Source organism: Pelmatolapia mariae, linkage group LG17 (assembly GCF_036321145.2).
Source record: "Pelmatolapia mariae isolate MD_Pm_ZW linkage group LG17, Pm_UMD_F_2, whole genome shotgun sequence".
Lineage (NCBI taxonomy): Eukaryota > Metazoa > Chordata > Actinopteri > Cichliformes > Cichlidae > Pelmatolapia > Pelmatolapia mariae.
In genome coordinates, this window is record NC_086242.1 from 16,006,216 (window position 1) to 16,026,898 (window position 20,683).

Here is a 20,683-nt window from a genome sequence, read left to right on the forward strand (position 1 = left end):
AATTCTGATATGTCATGCATGTGTGAAGTATGTAAAATAAAAAAACTTCCCTGCACAGGTTATCATAGAACAAGAAGCATATTTCCTACATGAAAATGTTGAGTAAGGACATCTCTTGCCCTTGTTTGTTGTTGCACTCTGAACTTGTGGCTCAGGGCTGCACCTCTGCAATGCTCTGTGAGTTGAACCGAAACTGAGAGGAAGTCCACTCGGTTGGCATGTCGACTGCATGACAGAGAGAGTGTGTGACTGCTGTGAAGTAATCCTCTCTTGTGCACCAATACAGCTTTGTCCGAGCCTGGCCAGTGCTGCGGCAAACAAACAATGACTCGTGGGTGTTCTTTGTCAGTGCAGAAACTGGAACGTATTTGGATGAGTTCTCATTTTTCTTTGAATCTTTTTCTTTTTCTTTCCAGTTGTTGTGGATTTGTTGCCAAAATTTAGTCTCTCTGATATTCCATGCTCTGTCACCACAGGAGCATTTGTCAAACTCCCTTTTGAAATTCATATTAAAGTTAAACTTGCATCCTTTTCATGTCACGGTAGAGCAGGAAGCTTGATGGCCTTACTGTAGTACTTAAAAAGGTAGTCAGCTCATTCTTTCTTCCCTCTTTAAGATTATGCCTAAAAAAAAAATAAATAAATGAAAGTGTGCTGCAAAATATTTCATGCAAGTTGAATGAATAGATTTTGGGGGTTTTTTGCAAGGAAAATGTGGACTATTGTGTTAACCATAGTTTTATTCAAATTAAACTTGGATCTGTTAAAAAACACTGTTTAATAATATACAGTGGCTTGCAAAAGTATTCGGCCCCCTTGAACTTTTCCACATTTTGTCACATTACAGCCACAAACATGAATCAATTTTATTGGAATTCCACGTGAAAGACCAATACAAAGTGGTGTACATGTGAGAAGTGGAACGAAAATCATACATGATTCCAAACATTTTTTTACAAATAAATAACTGAAAAGTGGGGTGTGCGTAATTATTCAGCCCCCTGAGTCAATACCTTGTAGAACCACCTTTTGCTGCAATGACAGCTGCCAGTCTTTTAGGGTATGTCTCTACCAGCTTTGCACATCTAGAGACTGAAATCCTTGCCCATTCTTCTTTGCAAAACAGCTCCAGCTCAGTCAGATTAGATGGACAGGGTTTGTGAACAGCAGTTTTCAGATCTTGCCACAGATTCTCGATTGGATTTAGATCTGGACTTTGACTGGGCCATTCTAACACATGGATATGTTTTGTTTTAAACCATTCCATTGTTGCCCTGGCTTTATGTTTAGGGTCGCCCCAGTCTCAAGTCTTTTGCAGAGGTTTTCTTCCAAGATTGCCCTGTATTTGGCTCCATCCATCTTCCCATCAACTCTGACCAGCTTCCCTGTCCCTGCTGAAGAGAAGCACCCCCAGAGCATAATGCTGCCACCACCATATTTGACAGTGGGGATGGTGTGTTCAGAGTGATGTGCAGTGTTAGTTTTCCGCCACACATAGCGTTTTGCATTTTGGCCAAAAAGTTCTATTTTGGTCTCATCTGAATAGAGCACCTTCTTCCACATGTTTGCTGTGTCCCCCACATGGCTTGTGGCAAACTGCAAACGGGACTTCTTATGATTTTCTGTTAACAATGGCTTTCTTCTTGCCACTCTTCCATAAAGACCAACTTTGTGCAGTGCATGACTAATAGTTGTCCTATGGACAGATTCCCCCACCTGAGCTGTAGATCTCTGCAGCTCGTCCAGAGTCACCATGGGCCTCTTGGCTGATCATTTCTGATCAGCGCTCTCCTTGTTCGGCCTGTGAGTTTAGGTGGACGGCCTTGTCTTAGTAGGTTTACAGTTGTGCCATACTCCTGATCACTTGAACAGTGCTCTGTGGGATGTTCAAGGCTTGGGAAATTTTTTTGTAGCCTAAGCCTGCTTTAAATTTCTCAATAACTTTATCCCTGACCTGTCTGGTGTCTAAATCCAATCGAGAATCTGTGGCAAGATCTGAAAACTGCTGTTCACAAACGCTGTCCATCTAATCTGACTGAGCTGGAGCTGTTTTGCAAAGAAGAATGGGCAAGAATTTCAGTCGCTAGATGTGCAAAGCTGGTAGAGACATACCCTAAAAGACTGGCAGCTGTAACTGCAGCAAAAGGTGGTTCTACAAAGTATTGACTCAGAGGGCTGAATAATTACGCACACCCCACTTTTCAGTTATTTATTTGTAAAAAATGTTTGGAATCATGTATGATTTTCGTTCCACTTCTCACGTGTACACCGCTTTGTATTGGTGTTTCATGTGGAATTCCAATAAAACTGATTCATGTTTGTGGCTGTAATGTGACAAAATGTGGAAAAGTTCAAGGGGGCCGAATACTTTTACAAGCCACTGTAGTTAAAGGACAATGAACGCTGAGCTATGTCACATTCATGGACTATATACAAAAGATGGACATAACCACGGCCATGATAACATTTATTGATTTCTGGATAGCTGTGAATTAGTGCAAGCAAATATATTTTTGGAGCACCTCTGTTGGTGTTTGGTCACTTTTGAATTCAGTCTCAAGTGGCCACTTCAGGAACTGCAGTTGTGGCCTTTCCTTGTTGTTTTAATTTTTTTTTTTGTCTTTGTAAGAAAGACTCCATGTTTCAAACTTGCATCTTGCAGATTTTCCATTGGCTCTATCACACTTGTTGCCTTTAAAGAAGGAGTTAGCTTAATTGATGTCACCTACCTGGTCGGTGGAGTCCCATCATCAAATTGAACATTTTGGATTTTGTTTATTGAAAACTGACATCACAAATGAAAACCACGGACAGTTATATACTCACATTTTAGGGAGTTGTTAATTGCAGGATTTGTTATACTCACTACAACAAAATAAACAACATACTATATTAATAAGATACTAATATCTAGTATTAGAGACCAGGAGTTCATAAGGAAAGTTTTTATTGAGGTCATAAATCCTGTGAGAAGGAGAGGTTTTTGCTATTGATGTCTCTATAGTTGGACTTCTTTTCACCCCCAGGCGGCCATTAGAAAGAGGCGATTTACTTGTCAGACCTGGCTGGCCCGTCCATCATTTATATACAGATCATAGTGCTACTGTAGTAACTAAATTACATTTTAGATGTAAAATTCATGAAGTGCCCATTTATAATTATTGCCTAGTTAATGTGATTTTATAGTCTACTCTTAAGATTTCATTTAAGCATAAGGATGTTTCATTTGTTGAATTCTAAAATACGTAAGTATAGCTCCTTCAAATGTGACTGTAACCTAATCAATTTTAGAAAAGATTTTACAAAATTAAATGACGATTGAATATTTTCTGTTTTGGTTTGTTTTGGGGTTTTTTGGCCTGGACTAATAGAACATATACAAACAATTCACCTGTGCTCACCTGTCAAGTGCAAGAGAAGGTGATGTTGTATCTTGGAGCTTGCATGTTGTGGTGTGAAAGATGCTGCTTGTAATGGGGCACTGGCACCAAAACCAGGCAAGCGGGCATAGCAAAACATCTGGCCACTGTGCCCCCAAGGAGCTCAGGAACATTAGCCTCCCAAGGACAGCCTTTGTGGTCTGTGCAGCCACTGTGTGTGTGTGTGTGTGTGTGTGTGCTTGCACACGCATGGCTTCCCTACCCTCTTATAATCAGTCCAGACCAGGCAAAGGAAAGTTGTCTCATCATCACAACTCATTTCAAATTCAGAGCATAAAAAACTTTATTATTGCCCATTATCAGGACCCCTGCTGGAACCAATGGCGGTCGTTTTATAGCTCTAACAAGAAATGTGATCATACTGTTGAGACATTGCTCAGATGCTAATACGTGCAGTCAGCACAGAGCAGCTGTTGCGCATTCATGGTTGGGGTGCTTTTTTGCTACCTTGGTCCATCCACACTTCCTTATCTCAGCACCTCTGCCTGCCTGCTTGCCAGCATTATCATGCCTTTCTGCTTCAGTCTGTGTTAATTCTACTCAGCTAGATGTTCTCTCCCCACTGCATAGCTTGGTGTGCTCTGTAAATGCACAGAATCACCCACAAGTGTGAACTTTAAATGTCCCAAACAACTGTTTGTTCCCATACAAAGGGAAAGAATAGTTTGGATCAGTGTGTGCTCCAATGAATGCCGTTTCCTGAATGCAAGCTGACTCTCTAGGTGGTCTCCTTCATGCTACAGACCTTTTAGAAAATGCCAGAGATTCACAGCACCAGGCCTTCAACATTAATTCATTTTGAACATCACCAGAGGCCATTTGACTTTCAGTGTGTACCTGCAGAGAGACGGAGAGAAGGGGGAAGGAGCTATTGTTTGTGTACATGTAAGGAAATGTCTTGTTTTCTCGTCTTCAGAACAAATAAAGTACTTGCCCAAGTGAAAAAGTCATTAGGTTTACATTTATGTGTTTTTACTTCCGTCTCTAGCGTTTTATAATGTGTATCAGCATGACAAAACCCCTACCCTGAGTGGTTTGACCTTTAAAAGTCGGCACTGCTGCTACACAACAGCATGGATGATACATGAGTATTTGGGGATTATATGAATGGGTATTTCTGCATCAATATTTGAACCAACCTTGGTCAGACCCTGCCTCATTGAAAGCCCATGGGGCACCTTGGATATCATCACGCTGCACGTCTGTCACACTGATTTTCATTCGAGTCCATATAATTTATGTAGGAACCCTGTGATCTGCGTCCGAGTTAAGAATCCATAAGGCGATGCAGGAGAGAGAGCTGGAGGAGAGTGATAACGCAGCCTGCACCAACACAGCTCAGATGATTGGAGAAGACAAGAGTGGGGGGAAAAAAAGAGTTGAAATTTTATATCAGATGGTTTTAGTGATGACCTTAAAGCTAACAGGCCTTGTTTTGTCGCTTTTAACCGTATTGCATTCTTTTTTGGTTGGTCAAATTTGCTGAGCTAATAATTGTTTATTCATGTTGTATAATATTTATAAGCCATTTAAGTCTAACGAGGTATATATGACTATTTAGACACAAATACTACCGCCTACATTTTTCTTTTTTTATAGTTCACCATAACTTACATCAGACATTATAATTACCTTACTTCTTTGGTCTCCTCAGATAGCTGTAAAATGTTAATGGCGAGTCTTAACTTCCATACATAAGAAATTAATCCCAGTTGAGCGCTCCACAGAAGCAGTTAAAACTTTTTCTGTGTGTCCAGCACATTAGTCATTTTATTTACACAAAAAAAAAATTAAAAAAATATTTTGTCTTCTGCTTGGGTAGCACGCCGTACAGTATCTTTGCCCTACTGTATCTTGCATTCAAGGATTTCTCGGTTAGATCTTTGAGATTCTGAGTGGGTTATTTCAAGGCTTTTCAGTCTTCTATTTAGATAAAACACCCAGGCCACAAAGCAAGAGAGGCCAGGGAAATGTCACGGGGTCAAGAGAGTACAAATCAGCAATGTCAGGTCTACTGCATTTGCTGGCTACTAATCTGATCGGGATTTACGTCTTTCTGGCTAATTACAGGAGCTTCTTCAACACAGCGTTGGATTCTGTTGGAAGCATCTTCACACCACCTTAAAGCTCCTGCAGTGTGGCTTTGGTTTTTCTTTATCTAACCAATCTTGTTTATATCAGTGAGAACTAAACATCAGATGGTGCGTCCTCCTTTGATACACGGACGGTGTTTTGTTGTCATGGATGTTATCTACATGGACAGGGAATGAATCATCAGTCCTTCAAAAGCCCACCCTCTCTGCCCACTGTAATCTTTGTAAATCCCACCACTTGTTTGATGAATTTTTCAAATGTGGCATCTCGCCTACACCAAACTGGTCTGTTGCTCAGTTGGTATCTGCCGAATTAAAATTGCCTTGCTTATCTGGCAACTGGACTTTGATTTACTACACTGAAGCTCATGTTCTGTGGCATTCATCTCAGTAATGTCCAGTCTCCTGTCATGTAATTGTAGTAACAATTGATTGGTCTCATTCTGGGCGTCTAGTGTAGTGGAGCATGGCTTTATCTAAGTGGATCAGTTGCCTGTTTAGTTTCGTTATCACAAACAGTTTCTGTTTTCACCTTCTTTAATGTTACCATGTGCCGTTTTCGTCTCTTTTTAAACCTTCAACCATGAATGACCCTGTGCAGGACCAGATCGCATTTGTTAAAATAGCAACCTTCAAAAGTGGAAAGTTGGTAAGCACAGCACATTCACTGAAGAGGCAATCTAGTGCTTCAATGGCTGGATGAAGGGATGGAGGATTGTTTTGCTGTAGTTTGGATAAATTCAGTAGAGTTGGAGGTGAGAATTTTTATGTTAAATGACATAAGTATCATTGACTCATTGTTATTGGACTGTTATTTCTACTGTAATTTACCCTTTTGGTTAGGCTTAAGTAAACAAAGCAACTTTTGCTCAAGTGTTTTCAAATTTCACGTTGTCCTGGTGAATTAATGCATTTCAAATTTTCTCAAGTGTCGCTCATCTTTCAAGTCTTTGTAAAACTGGTGACTTTTTTATATTAAGTAGAGTCTCAGGAGTATTAAATTTATTTGAATACCTTACAAATTTGCACAGGTCATGGATAGTTAATTTAAAAAATAATTAAAAAATAAACAGGCATGTTATTCACTAATAAAAAAATGAAAAATGATCACAGATGACCCCATAGCTCAAAGTTACAAGTTTATGGCAACAGCACAGTGCCAAACAGAGCAATTTTGGTTCCCAAAGTCAAAAGAGCCAATTTATTGTAAGGTGTCAAGAAAAGCATGTTATATGAGTGATATATGAGAAAGATCTCTAAAAATGTGTCAAGCTCAAGTGAGCATTTGAGCAGCCAAACACCCTCAAAGAAAAACCAACACAAAAAGTGATCAATTCATGAGTATTCTCTCAGCCCGTGAGCATGTTTACACTGTTGTTTAAAATAAAACCAACAAAAAAGAAACCTACAGAGCCAGAGGGTTTGACATTAGCAGTAATAAATATTAGTTGCAGCTCTCCACAGACATCCTACTTTGCAGCTAAGCTAACATAGGATGACACTGGGTCACCAGCCAATGAACAGACAACATGAATGAGCCACCCTGCTGCTGTTTTGTCCCTGACAAAACAAAACAACTTTCTGGGCGTTCTTCGGTCCATGTGTAATGCATGATAGATGCTTTGACATTTCGGGCTTTGCTTGTTTGGGTGTTTCACAGCCGTATGCAGCTTTGTTGTTGCCTGGACGCCTGATGTTATTGGCTCCAGACTAGCCAGAACATTACATGTGGAAAACAGAGAGTAGGCATTCTCGTTTGGTAATAAAATGCGCTCCCCCTCCTTGACCTTTCTAATACGTGCACAGCATCACCATGCATTGCAGTGGCATCAATTTATCACTGTACCATACGCTGGAGCTGAATGTGTCAAGTCCAGAGCTCACACATTGGAGAAGAGATGTATCTTGGATGCTTACTTTCATAGCCTCTTCCATATGAAAGTCAAATAAACTTTCTTATCATTCAGCTCATTGCTCCTTTACCTTGACCTTGCCATCTGCAGACAGACAGAAATCCCCAGACATGTACACACTACATGCACACGCTCAAGTTTAGGTAGATTTCTTATGTCTAAAAGGAGCTTATGTCTTCTTTTGCAAAGCATCTGATGGCTTTTCATAGTATATCTGTAACAGTTATTCCTGTTGATATGTCTTTTAAACTAGAAGATGGAGACTGAATATCCAGAGCCTATTAAAGTATTGTTTCCTCTCAAATACTATGAATATTCAAGCGGTACGCAGTGTGCTACAGCACGAAGTAGCTAGAAATGGTAGTATACTTTCTTTTGCCCTCTCTTAGAGTTAGGCCTCAGTCACAAAGGCCAATCAGCAACCCCTGGTCACTTGGGGAAAAATGACTCCCCCGACTGGTCAGGGAGTCATTATCCGATGACCATACCCTTGATAATCCTTTCTGACTCTAATAATGACCATAATTTATTAAATTAGCTTTATATTTTATTTAATATGGCCTAAAACTAGCAATCGAGCTCATAAAGAAATTAAGAAAGCTTTTTCTTACTTTGAAGACTGTCATCAGTTCACCTTCTAGGCAGACTTCTCTCTTATGGTTCTTATGTCTTTTTATCAGAGAATCACATATTTTATTTTCTAATTCAATTATCTAAAGATCTGAATCCGATTTATTGGCCAAGTATGTGTATACATACAAGGAACTGGGCTCCAGTTTTTTTCTTTACTCCCAATATACTTAACAGAATAGACAAAGAAGATGTTTAACAAAATGGTTTAGAAAGCCCTTCGAGAGACGAGCAAACTATTATCAATTTAAACAGAAAGATCAACCATATTAACACATTCAGATTAGATGGGGAAATTAAGGTTTAAAGAAATAAAAGTAAAAGAATTATAATAAAGAATAAAAACAGCAACTGAAAAGGGATTTTAAAAAAGACAATAAAAAGTTAATAAAATGTAACATCTTATAAACCCAGTTACATAAAGATGTTTTTAAGAGGTGATATACTGATCCTGCTAGCAGGTTATTCCACATCCAAAAGCCCTTAATGTTAAAAGCCATGGACACTTTTAGATTTAAACAAATCGCCTGTTTTAGTAATGTATGATGATTTGAAATGGGTTTATTATATATTATAAGATTAATAATACTTCTTTAAAAAAAAAACAAAAAAAAAAACATAGTATTATATGTTGAGGTGAAAAACCTCTTTCATTTAGAATCTATAGTGAGACTCATTCTTATATTTCCTTGTAGAGGAGCAAATTTTCACAAATTTTAGTCATACTCGGCTCACATTCTTGTGGATTCTGCAGGTTAGAGGTTTAAAGCCAGCGCTGTGATGAAAGGCTATGGGAGTGTGACAGGTCCTCGTACTGGAGTTCACAGGGATCAGAATTAGTTATTAGGCACTTGAAGGGCAGTAAATTGCCAGGCTGTATTTTATACTTTCAGATTTATGATTTGGCCTCAAGGGGCCTTTACAGCACTCGACAACCTCTGTTACCTTGCCAACAAAAGGTTATTGTAAATCACACCTTTCCTACCCTCAACACCATCACACTCTCTCTTTCTTGCACACTCATTCACTCACACACACACACACACACACACACACACACACACACACACACACACACACCTATTTGCACAAACACCTGTAGTGACCTTTCATGTGTTTTTTTTTTTTCAGTCTGACGTTTATGTTGGCTGTTCTTCACCTGAGGCGATTCTTTCCTATCTACAAGTGCATGTTTTTCTTTTTCTTCATTTTATTGCTGTTTTTCTAAATTGTCATTAAAATTGAAATTCATAGCCGAGCCACACGAGCTCTTTGTTTACCATCCTTGCTCTTTTGTCCCCTTTACCTTTGTTTATTAAACAGTTTGTCCAAATAAAAAATAACAATAACAGGCAATTACGCAATAATAATAATAATAATAATAATAATAATAATAATAATAATAATCAGGGCATTAAAAGTGCATTTAGTTGTCGATCCATTCATGGCTGGCATGTTTCAAATTTAAAACGTATGACTATGTGTTGGTAGTCCTATAGTCCGATAAATGTTTTGCATTCATAGTGAATCATTGTACTTCATGGTGTTTGGTCTGAGCTACTGCTTGAAGCTGTGATGGCTTCAGAACACAATGTTGGAAGAATGAGTGAGCCCACAAATACTGCAATATTAATGCCTTTGAGGTTCTCAGACACAGTAGGTTCTGGAAGTACTAGACAGTGTGACAGCAGTGGCTCAGTTGTCAGTAGAGTCTGTGGGTGTCCTTGGTGTTGCACAGATTAAAGACAGCTACACCGTTGCTTAAAGAGAACTCACTGATGAAAGCATGCTGGATGCTGATGCAACAGTCACCTACCTTTAACTCACCTGTGTGTTACAATGAAGCAGACGCTGTGTTCGCTCAGCGTGGATAACCTTCTTGAATATTTAAAGCTGAGGAAATGAGCTTACTGGCTGAGCTTTTATTCTTATAGCGCTCTTCTGCAAGGTGTGTATGATTCCTGAGTGTCCGATCTACAATCTCTGTGACCAGTCCCTGTTCATGAGCAAGATGTAGGCCAAGAGTACAGCTGGCAGGGGCCCTCAGTGGATTGGTGTTGTTTCTGCTCAATGTTTAAATTAAGTAGTACATCTACTGGATGAATTAAATAAAGTGTATTCAGTTAACTCCCAAGGTTTTACTTATCAGAACAGAATAAAAAAAATCAGGTTCTTACAAGGTTCTAAAAATATTTAAATCCAATGTCAATGGCATATCACACCACTTCATTATATATTTAACAAAAACTAAGCCAGCTAACCTAAGTGAACCCTATGATTCAGTCACCCTTAGAACCAACTTTAGCAGCAATACATTGTTGTTTTAATTTCCATCTCATTATCATTTCAAATTGAAGTAAATGTTTCTCACATCGTTTTGGTGAAATTCTGGCCCACTCTTCTTCACAATGTTACTGTAATTCATTGGGGTTTGCAGGCTTTTATGCGTAACTCTCTTAAAGTCCTCCTACACAGTTTCAATCAAGCTGACATCTGGGCTTTGACTGGGCTATTACAAGTTTTTTTTCAGCTATTATGTTATAGATTTGCTGCTGTGCTTGGGATCATTGTTCAGTTGGATCACACATTTTTTGTCAGCTTTGACTGTCAGACAGATGGCCTCACATTTGAATACTTTGGTATACAGAAGAGTTCATGTTGCCCATGTCCTATTGCATCAAAACAAGCCCAAATCATCACCCCTCCACCACCATGCTTGATAGTTGGTCTGAAGTGTTCGTGCTGATGTGCTTTGTTTGATTTTCCCCAAATGTGGTGTTGTGCATTGCAACCACATCTCCACTTTGGTCTTGTCTCTCCTAAGGACATTGTTCCAAATGTCTGTTCAGATGCAACCTTGGAGACATAAGTCAGGTCCCACTTACACAAACAGTAAGTGGGAAGCAGAGATCCAACTTGTTGTCATGTTCCCAGATCAAAGTACACTGCACACCAACAAGAACATTGCTCTAATTAACATTTTAACAACACTCATTAATTGCGACAGAAGGTCACAGTAACCTATTGCTTGTCAAACCTCAGAAACACAAATGCTGAAAATAACATCCACACCAATCATTGTCTAAATACAATACAATATACGTACAATATAAGAGAAATGAACATCAGGTAGTTCAGGTAAGCAGCTTGAAGTGTGCTGCTTCATACACACTAGCATGCCTTTTTCTCCTTATATCATATATCAAGGATAATATTTAACATGTTTATCCAATTTCTGTGTACTTTCATATTTGCAGGGTGTGACGGACTCTGAGCATAGAGTAGAAACTGTAAATCGGTCATTTCAAATGTAAATTGTCTGACTGAACCAAATGTATGACTTTTGTTTTTGTACTTGCTGTTAGTTCTCGGAAAAATCAAGTATAAATTGCTAAAAGAAACAAGTATGCAAGCAAAAAAATAAGAAAGTAAAACTAAAAATGTCAATACAAAAGTGCACTTATTTAAATGAGGACTTTTTTCTTGCATTGATAGCATATGTTACCGTAATACAGGTCCTTGCTCTGTAACCAGTAGCTTCATAAATGACAGGCTGTAAACAGCATGATCCTGCAATCCTAAAGAGTGGAAAGTATTTTATTTAAAAAAAAGTGGCTAAATTAGAGTCACGATATAGCCACAAAGTTCTCATTACACAATTTAAAAGTTTCATCCCATAAAGAGACTATCCTGTCTTCTTCTTGGCGTCACACTGTAAATATACCTCTGTTATTAAATTTCTACAGCTTGGATTTTATGTTTGAGAATGCACGAATATGATAGAAATGCCTCTATTTATGCTTGTTGCTCATTATCTGGTACTTTCCCAGAGTGTTTTTCACTCACTAAATGGGTGCCACGATGCATTCACTAAAGAGTTCCCTTTGTACTGCAGTTAGAGCTTCTTTCCATGAAATTTGCCAGAATTTGTTTTAATGTATTCTACAGAAGAGCGTTTGAACTCCGTTTGACTCTTCTTCAGTCTTATTTCAAACTTTTAGGATTTTTATTTAAGATAACATTTCTCAACACCTCTTTCTGCTCAGGCATTTCTGAGGCTTGGCCAGAGGCTTGGGTGAGCTCTTCTCTGTGTTTCACCTGGTGAATCAGCATGCCGTCAATCATGCCACCACTTCTCCTTCTCTCCTGAGAGTACACAATTGCCAGGTTTTGTTTTTAGCCCGGAAGCACGACTTTCGTGCAGAAGCACACCTCAGTTTAAAAAAAAAAAAAAAAAAAAAAAAAAAAAAGCTGTAATTTGGGCCGACAGTCGCCCACTCAGGGAGGAAGGCTTGTCCACCATTTCATTTAGAGTTCACCTTCTAGGCAGACGTCCTCACAAATATTGATACACACACACACACACACACACACACACACACACACACACACACACTACCTGACATATTGCAGTGCTAGGCAGTTTGCCCAGGTAATGAGAAGTAGGAAAAGGAGAGGAGTGGTGGGGTAGCGGTCCACCAGGTCATGGGTAAAATCGTGCCTGAGAGGGGTTTGGAGCAAATATGTCAGCCCATCCAAGAGGAATTTTATATTTCCCGGCTATTTGTATGGTCAGTAAAATAAAGTGGTAACATTTCATCAAAGCTGAAACAACCTTGGATAACATTAATGAAATGCTGTCAGACTTTGAATTTAAACCTTACAGTTAGTATTCAGCCCAACCTAATGTGTTTTGGAATTTCTCTAAACAATTTCTTTACTGTTTGAGCAAGTAAAGGCTTTCATTTAAAAGGATTAGGCACTGAAGTAATTTGGCGAAATAGCCAACTATCATTTCCATTCAGTTTTGATTGTGCTACAATATTAGCAAGAAGGCGAGCTACAGCTACAGCCAACTAACTGTAAATTTGAGTGCACGAATTTGGTTAGAGAGTTAGAATTATTAGCTAAGTATATCCCCCTGGATAGTATTTTGCTAAGTTAGAAAGCTTGCAGTTTTAAATTGCAAAATCAAATAACAACCAAATAAAAGCATTAGGAGCCATAGCTGCACTGTAACAATATTGTATACACTCCAAAAGTTGATTCTGTTCATCTGGACGTAGCGTTTTGTGGGAGAAACGTTTCGTCACTCATCCAAGTGACTTCTTCAGTCTCAGCTGACTGCAGGTTTCCCCAATCTTATAAACAGTACATTTGCATAATGACTGAATCCAGCCCAGTGAAGGAACAATGGGCTGGGAGAAATATTGTATACAATAAACTCAAGGAGGGGGCAGTGTCACCCCAGCCCTCAACCAGCTCCTCTCCGCTCCTGGTAAACATTCACACATTAGTTAACAATAGCTAAAAGAAAAAAAACTTTGTTTCTTTTTTATGCCCAAAACAAAATAAAGGTTTCTTTATGAGGTAAAAGTACTGCTCTTGACAATAGTCAAGTGGGTCCTGTCGCACCCATTTTGCCACTGGCTTTCTCCAGATCTCTGGCCACGTGGTTAAATTCACTAACATTGATACCAACTTTGTTTTGTGTTTATCTCATGTGCCTGAAAGAGCAGATGTTCAGAGAGTATTAGTCATGAAATTTGCACACATTGATCACATTGATTGAGTAGGTCTTTGCCCAAATTGTGCTCGAGGTCAGGGATAGATTTCTCATTCTCAATGGATTTTGATTCTCATTAGTTTGTACAATCTATCACAAGAAAACTGTCTTTCTATACTTCACACAAATACCTTTGTACTTACAGTAAATTGTGGTGGTTCATGAGATGGCTGTAACTGGTGTTCAGGTTTTTCCTTATGTGGAGTTTGTGTTGGAGTCTTTTGTGCTACGTGCTGGTCATTTTTGTTGATGTTTGTGATTGGTGGATTCTTTATGTTGGCTAGTTTTGGTCACTATTGGTGCTGTACGGTAGCTGGAGTAAAAGCACTGAGACAAAGCACTAAAGTGTAACTAGATCTGCTGAATATTGATCTGTTGGAAGCTGTTCTCATAGAAATTAGTGTTTATCAAGGGTGTCAAACTCATTTTAGTTCATGGTGCAGCATTGAAAACCTACCAGGAGTACTACAGCATGATATTTAAAGAAAATAACTAATTTTCACACCAGTTGGACCACCCAGCAGGCCATTTCTAGCCCCTGGGTTGCATGTTTGACACCTCCTCTGTCTATTAGAAACGACTGACAGTGTCAGGAAAGAATCCAGTTACTATTTTTCAAGTAAAGTCACACTCCATTTGTACATTGGCACTGCAGATATTTTTAATACATGGAAAATGTGATGTGGTAGATTTTTTTTTTTTTTTTTTTAAATCAAAAGCTCATCTGCAGCTCTCGTTTATTAGAAACATGCTCTTTTGCACAGCTGACAGCATTCAGGAACGTCAGCATATCTCTTCCCTTAGAGAGTACTCCAATGTCTCCAGGGCCCCAACAGTCTGTGTGTGTGTTTGTTTGTGTGCCGTACTGTACATCACCCTAACCCTCTACCTCTGTGTGACTTGTAAACCTCAGCAGAGGTGAAAGTTCTCTTAACTGATGCGCTGAAGATGCTCTGTCACGCAAGCCTCAGCATGTGCGTCTTATATCTCACGACTCCTCTGCGCCTCTCTGACTCTCTGCTCACTGAATCATATTTCCACCACAGTGCACCCAGCCTTCTTTTTTTTTCTTCAGTTTTTCTGTGCTGCTAGTCCATTTTTATGTTATTTATGAGAGCAACGCCTAGAAGTAGTGTTTCCTGGGAATAAAAATTCACCAGGTTGTATTTTCCTTGGGAGATAAAGCAAAATATAAATCACTGAATGGAAACAAACTCCATTTGCTGCATTTTTGCTGTGAATAATTCATTGTGTCTCGAATGTACCATAAGGAACTCTGGTTTATGTTTCTCCTCATGTCAGTGTTGTTATTGATGCTGGTGTATAGGTTACAGATGTTTTCTCTAAATATACAATATTTAAGTTTATAAAAATGCAAAAATGCTTGGCCTGATAGTTTTACGCATAACAAGAAACTTAACAAGATGCAGTGTGAAATGTGCTAAAATATTACCATTCCTCCTTGCTTATTTGTTTTACCGATTTTACATTATATACTCATTGCCCACTTTATAAGGTACAGCTGTTAAACTGTCAGTACATGCAAATATCTAATCAGCTGACCACATGATAGTAACTCAGTTTATTTAGGCTTTTATACAGGATGACCTGCTGAAGTTCAAATTGGGCATCAGAATTGGGAAGAAAGTTGTGAGTAAAAATCACCTAAATCTAGGGTTTGCAGAGGAAGAAGACCTCAATGCCGGACATCTGAGAGAAGACAAAACTTAAGAAAACTACATATGAGGGATGAAGGAGAACACCTTGGAGGTGCAGTCAACAAATCTTCATCGACTGTGCGATGCTATCATGTCAATATGGAGCAAAGTCTCTCAGGAATGTTTCCAGCACCTTGTTGAGGCAGCTCTCAAGGCAAAAGGGTTTCCAACTGAAAGTTCCTCTAGATCATAAAAGGTGCCATCACAAATGTTCAAGTTATCTATGTCTTGTGCATCAATGCATAACCCAAATTTATTTAAGGTTTTTTTAATACTCAGGTTGACAATTGCCTTAAATGTGAGCGGTTCCACCAGGCATTATTTGTTAGTTTGTTAAATATATGTAATGCAAAAGAACCTCAAACTTTTTTGATCTTCCTCTTTTCTTTTCACTTTGACTTTTGTTGTAATGAAGAGATCATTTTACTGGATTGTACAAGCTGCACGACTGTGAAATTTGCTTCAGTAGGCCCCCACAATCTGTCATGGTCCTGACAGTTTGGCCTTTGTGAAGAGATTGTCTTAGAAACATTTCCTTGCCCCTGGGGTTATGGCCTTTACTTTAACTCAGCTCTATGAGAAAGGATTGTCCTGAGACAAAGGGTTTACAGATGAGCTGTGGAGAGAGAATATTGCAGTCTGTTGCTGAGGAAGTTGAAGCTTACCAGCACTGCTGGAGCACAGGCAGGGGGCTTGTAGGTCTCACAAGCATTAAAAGCAAATTGTGCAATTTGCAGAAGGACCCTTTCTTAAGAGGAGGTGACTGTGATTAGCTGCATTCCTGTGGGAGGGAGATTTATGAAGTCTGAGCTTGTTTTTTGGGCCTGACCTACTGCACAAGTTGGAACATCATTAAAATTTGATTTCCCATTCTAATTTATGATCATGTGACCCTGTGATTATCACTATTGGGGATCATTTTTAGCAAAATAATAAGATGACAATGGACATGTAGCATAACATAGTTTTAATGTAATATAAATGTAGCAATCTGGAATCAGTCGGAATTATGATAATATTAAAAATGAGTAAAATACATCTTATAGTCCTACAAATGTTCTTCCGTTCTGTTGGGTTGTTATACAATAGGTCAACTCCCCATGGAGACGACTTGTTTATCATGCCACCATTTTCCCCTATCTCCTGTTTCTATGGTAACAGCTTAGCAGACCTTAACTTTATCTGCAAATAAACTAGTTAACATTTTTCATTTTTAACCTTTGACTTCTCAACTATTATGCACTTGCTACTCTTACAGATGTGTTCGTACAAGGCCTGTTATAATCCAGCTTTATCTACTTGTTAGCACTGGATGGTTAAATTAGATTTCAAGAAGATAAATATGTCAAACTCTTGCAGTGTATTTTTTTTCTGTTGCAATCACAGTTTTAAAAAAAAAAAGAATAAATACGATCTTTTGCCACTGACAACATGCTGTTTTTGATTAGGACTTAGTTACTCTTTTTAAGTTCTTGATTGCACTCAGATTCCAGCTGTTGACTGACAATTAAGTTAAGAGACGCTACAGTTAATTAACATTTTAATCTTGAATGTCAAACAATGGCTGAAAGGACTTTGAAAGGACCTTTGGAGCAAGACACTATAGTCAATTTAAATAGAAAAAAGAATGTCATAGCATTTTCTTAGACTAATGTGATTACAGTTTGTTTAATATTTTGTGGTATATTTAGAAAAATGTTATGCCTTCCAGAGCTGTTTTTTTTTTTTTTTTTTTTTTTTTTTTTTTAATATTCTGTAAATATTGTGCATGTAATAAAAAGAGCTGCGCAGTTCTATAAATTCACAGTTTGGTTTATGGCCCAAAAAGCAAACTCCCATGACTGTGATGGATTTTCAGTTCAATTTTTACATCAAAAATCTTTGTACTTTTAATTACAGCAGTTCCACAAGGCTAATTAGCATAAGCAAAATGAGCATGTGGCTAATTAACATTTTATTAGACGCACAGGTTAGGGAAGCTGTGTGTCGATCTTCATTTATCAATCTGTATTTTCACACATGCTTTTTATAGTAACACAAAATGTGCTTTTAATTTTAATTAAATACCTAATTTCACTCTTTATTTCATCACAGCTTAGCTAACATACTGGTAGCTAGTATCACTCTAGGCAGTGGTTGGACGATCAAAATTGTTCTGACTCTCTGCAATGAACTCATCACTTACAGCCAGTTGACGTGTTCAGAATGATTTGGTTTATCAAGATCGTGATAAAAGGGGATCTGTATGTTGTCAGTTTGTGAATGAATGGGGTCAAATTGGCAATTACATGCAATCAATCTAGTATAATATGTTGGGAAACTGATAAATCTACACAAAAAATGCACATTACCTACTTACAATAAGAATCTAGGAAGAACTTCATTTGCAACAGAAGTTTAGAAAATCCTTCACAATTCACTAAAGGACAATGATTTAACTCCAAAATAGGACTATAACCAGACCAAAACTGCAATAGTTGGCAGCCAGTTGAGGAGAGTACGCTATTGCAAAGACACATTACAGACAAGTTGCAATCATCGGTGCAGACTGACTCAGAGTGATTGGAGCATGCTGGCAGTTGGACTGACTACTGAGTCAGACCACGATTTGTTTGGAGACCGGTTGCCTCCCACCAGGTGACATGTGCAATCGCTTTTGGCCAGAGGTTTGTGGTATTGCATGTTGAACCTCTGGGGTGACTGCAGCTACTTGCTTCAGTCGCCAAATTCAATGCAATCATCGGGAAACATCGTAGTTTATATTTTATTTTTTAAATTTTTTTCCTAGTAAAGAAGAATCACAAGACAAGGCTCTGGATCTTTGTATCATGAATTTTCTCTGTGTTACTAACAAAGCATGACACCATGTTAGTGTGAACATGGATGTAATTGTCTCAATATATCAGGTGATAAAAATAAAGCACCGTTGTGAATGCACTGGTCTTCAATATTACACCTTTCTGCTGCTTCAGGGATTTCACACAGTTTATCCCTTGAGGCGATGGACTTCAGCTCTTTCCCTACTCACCATCCCAGCTTGTTCTAAATGTGGACCTAAAATCTTTTTCTTTGATCCCAGATTGACTTGACTCTTTGGAAGTCTGCCCTCACAATACAAAGTGGGAGTTTTTTTAAGGATTTTCCTGGTGTATGGCTTCTTTGTGAAGAGGATTTGTGGCTCTGTAAGATCTATAAGGATTTGATGCGCTGCTGTAGCTACGAGACACAATATTGCTCCACTCCCTGGAGTCTGTCTGTAACACTGAGTTATTGTCCATGACTCCTGAAGGACAGATGTTGTACAGATTCCAGATTACAATGTGTACTCAGACAGACAGATCACTTGTACTTAACTGGTTGCTTGCAAAAATGAATTTGTATTCCTTTATTTTTCTATAGGAAGTGTATATATATATATATATATATATATATATATATATATATATATATATATATATATATATATATATATATATATATATATATATATATATAACTAAAGTAAATGACCTGCAACTTATTATTACTGATGATATTTTGGTATGCTCATTAAATTTTTAAGTAGCAGAAAAGCCGTTTAACAAGACAAAACCACATCTGTCATATTTTTTAAATATTTTGTTCCAATACAAATTTTTCTAATTTTTTTTAATGATTAGCTTTCTGTAAAATCAACTAATAATTGGTGCTTCGAGAAATCAGCATCCTTTCATGTGTTGCATCTCTGGAGCAGTTTAGAAAAGTAAAGTTTAGCTTAACTTCGACCTGTAGTCTTTTGCGAAGGACACCGTAGTTGCATCAGTTCCTTCAGTACTGCAGTACGTGCACATATTTCCCCCCATATAAATGTGAAATCAAACACCGAGCGTGTCAGTTACTGCCTCACGTCAGTCTATTCTAAATTGAAACACAGCGCATGAGTCACAGTGTCACTGTTATCTCTGTTTGATTTCTTTCTACCTGTCTGTTCTGGCCTGCTTCAAAAAATGTGTTTGTTCTGGCTATGCTTTATTTAGACCAGAATGACAGGGACAAAGGTTTTGAAGCCTTCCCAAGCGACAGCCTCCCCTCTGAAGATTGTTTACGATATCTGTAGATCTGTAGGTATAGCTCAGAATCCCTCTGAGAGATTCTGAATCAAAAGTGTGTTTAAGAAAACAAGAGCGCCAGAAGACTGTATGTGTTTTGGGTCTGGAGGAGGACTGGCAGTTTGCTCAGGCTGTAATTGTAAATGTAATTGAGCCAGAGCAAATATCTTTTGTCAGTATCCATCTGCAGAAAACCGAGACAAAGAGCAAAGCTGATGTTCTGGCAAAGAAACAAGGCTTTGCAGAATAGTTGTGGTAATTGTTCTCACTGATTGGATTTCATTCGTCGTCTACTACATGCAGCCAACAGCAGCTGTATGTTACATTGCATCACTGTACCTTAATCCACAGGGGACAGTTGCCGAGTATTGTGTGATGCTTACCTATCACTGTCTTTTCTCTTTGTTGTTTAGGAGTTTGCAGCACTGACCAAGGAGCTGAACGCCTGCAGGGAACAGCTGCTGGAGAAAGAGGAAGAGATATCTGAGCTCAAAGCCGAGAGGAACAACACCAGGGTGAGGACAGTGTCCATATACATCTTTATTAAACTTTCCATACTTAGCTAATTTTTAATATGACCATTGGAATTCAGTAGTTCTGAGCAATGAGAGCAAACAAAACTGATGTTTGGACATTTTAAACCAGAAATGAAGCTGCTTCTGCATTTCATACTCAATCCTTTTTTTATGCATTCCACGAGTTGCTCTCAAGTTTTACCAAAATTTTAATGTCATTTCCCAAAAAACCTGCTGTACACTGCGATAGGCAGCGTCCAGAGGAAGATTAAGCTATCTGGTGGCTACGGTTTTAAGGCTGCAAAAGCACTGAAGCAACCATGCACACTGTCTATTTCCTGTGCCCAGGCACACCTCATTAGCTCTCCACATTCTGCCTGAAAATTGTTCCACTTACTTCACATGGATGGCTGCTCAACAGTAAAACTAAGTCCAAATGGTACTGATGCCCTGCAGTGTCCAGTTCAAAGAATTTGGTGTGGGGGAGGGGCAGCTTAAAAAAAAAACATTAGAGGATCAGCTGAAGTCCAGTATCTTCAATAAAAAACATTGGCTTTTTAAAGCACACTCTGCTGTTGATAGATAAGACTCTGCTTTCCATCCCAATGCTGATTAAGTGTGTATTTGCAGTCTTGCACTATCTTCCTCTGGTGGAGACAGAAGATTTTAGCACAGCACTGATGGAAAATTACAGAAAAGAGGGAGGTGAGGTGCAAGAAA

The 20,683-nt window shown here is 38.5% G+C and overlaps 1 protein-coding gene across 10 annotated transcripts in view; it reads left to right on the forward strand.

The window, feature by feature from the left end:
- ppfia2 (PTPRF interacting protein alpha 2) overlaps positions 1–20,683 on the forward strand; it is a 183,292-nt gene that overhangs the window by 107,100 nt on the left and 55,509 nt on the right. For all 10 annotated transcript variants that reach the window (XM_063460522.1, XM_063460521.1, XM_063460525.1 and 7 more), the window contains one exon: positions 19,862–19,963. In XM_063460522.1, coding sequence (XP_063316592.1) covers positions 19,862–19,963 — 102 coding nt within the window. The remainder of the gene's footprint in view (positions 1–19,861; positions 19,964–20,683) is intronic.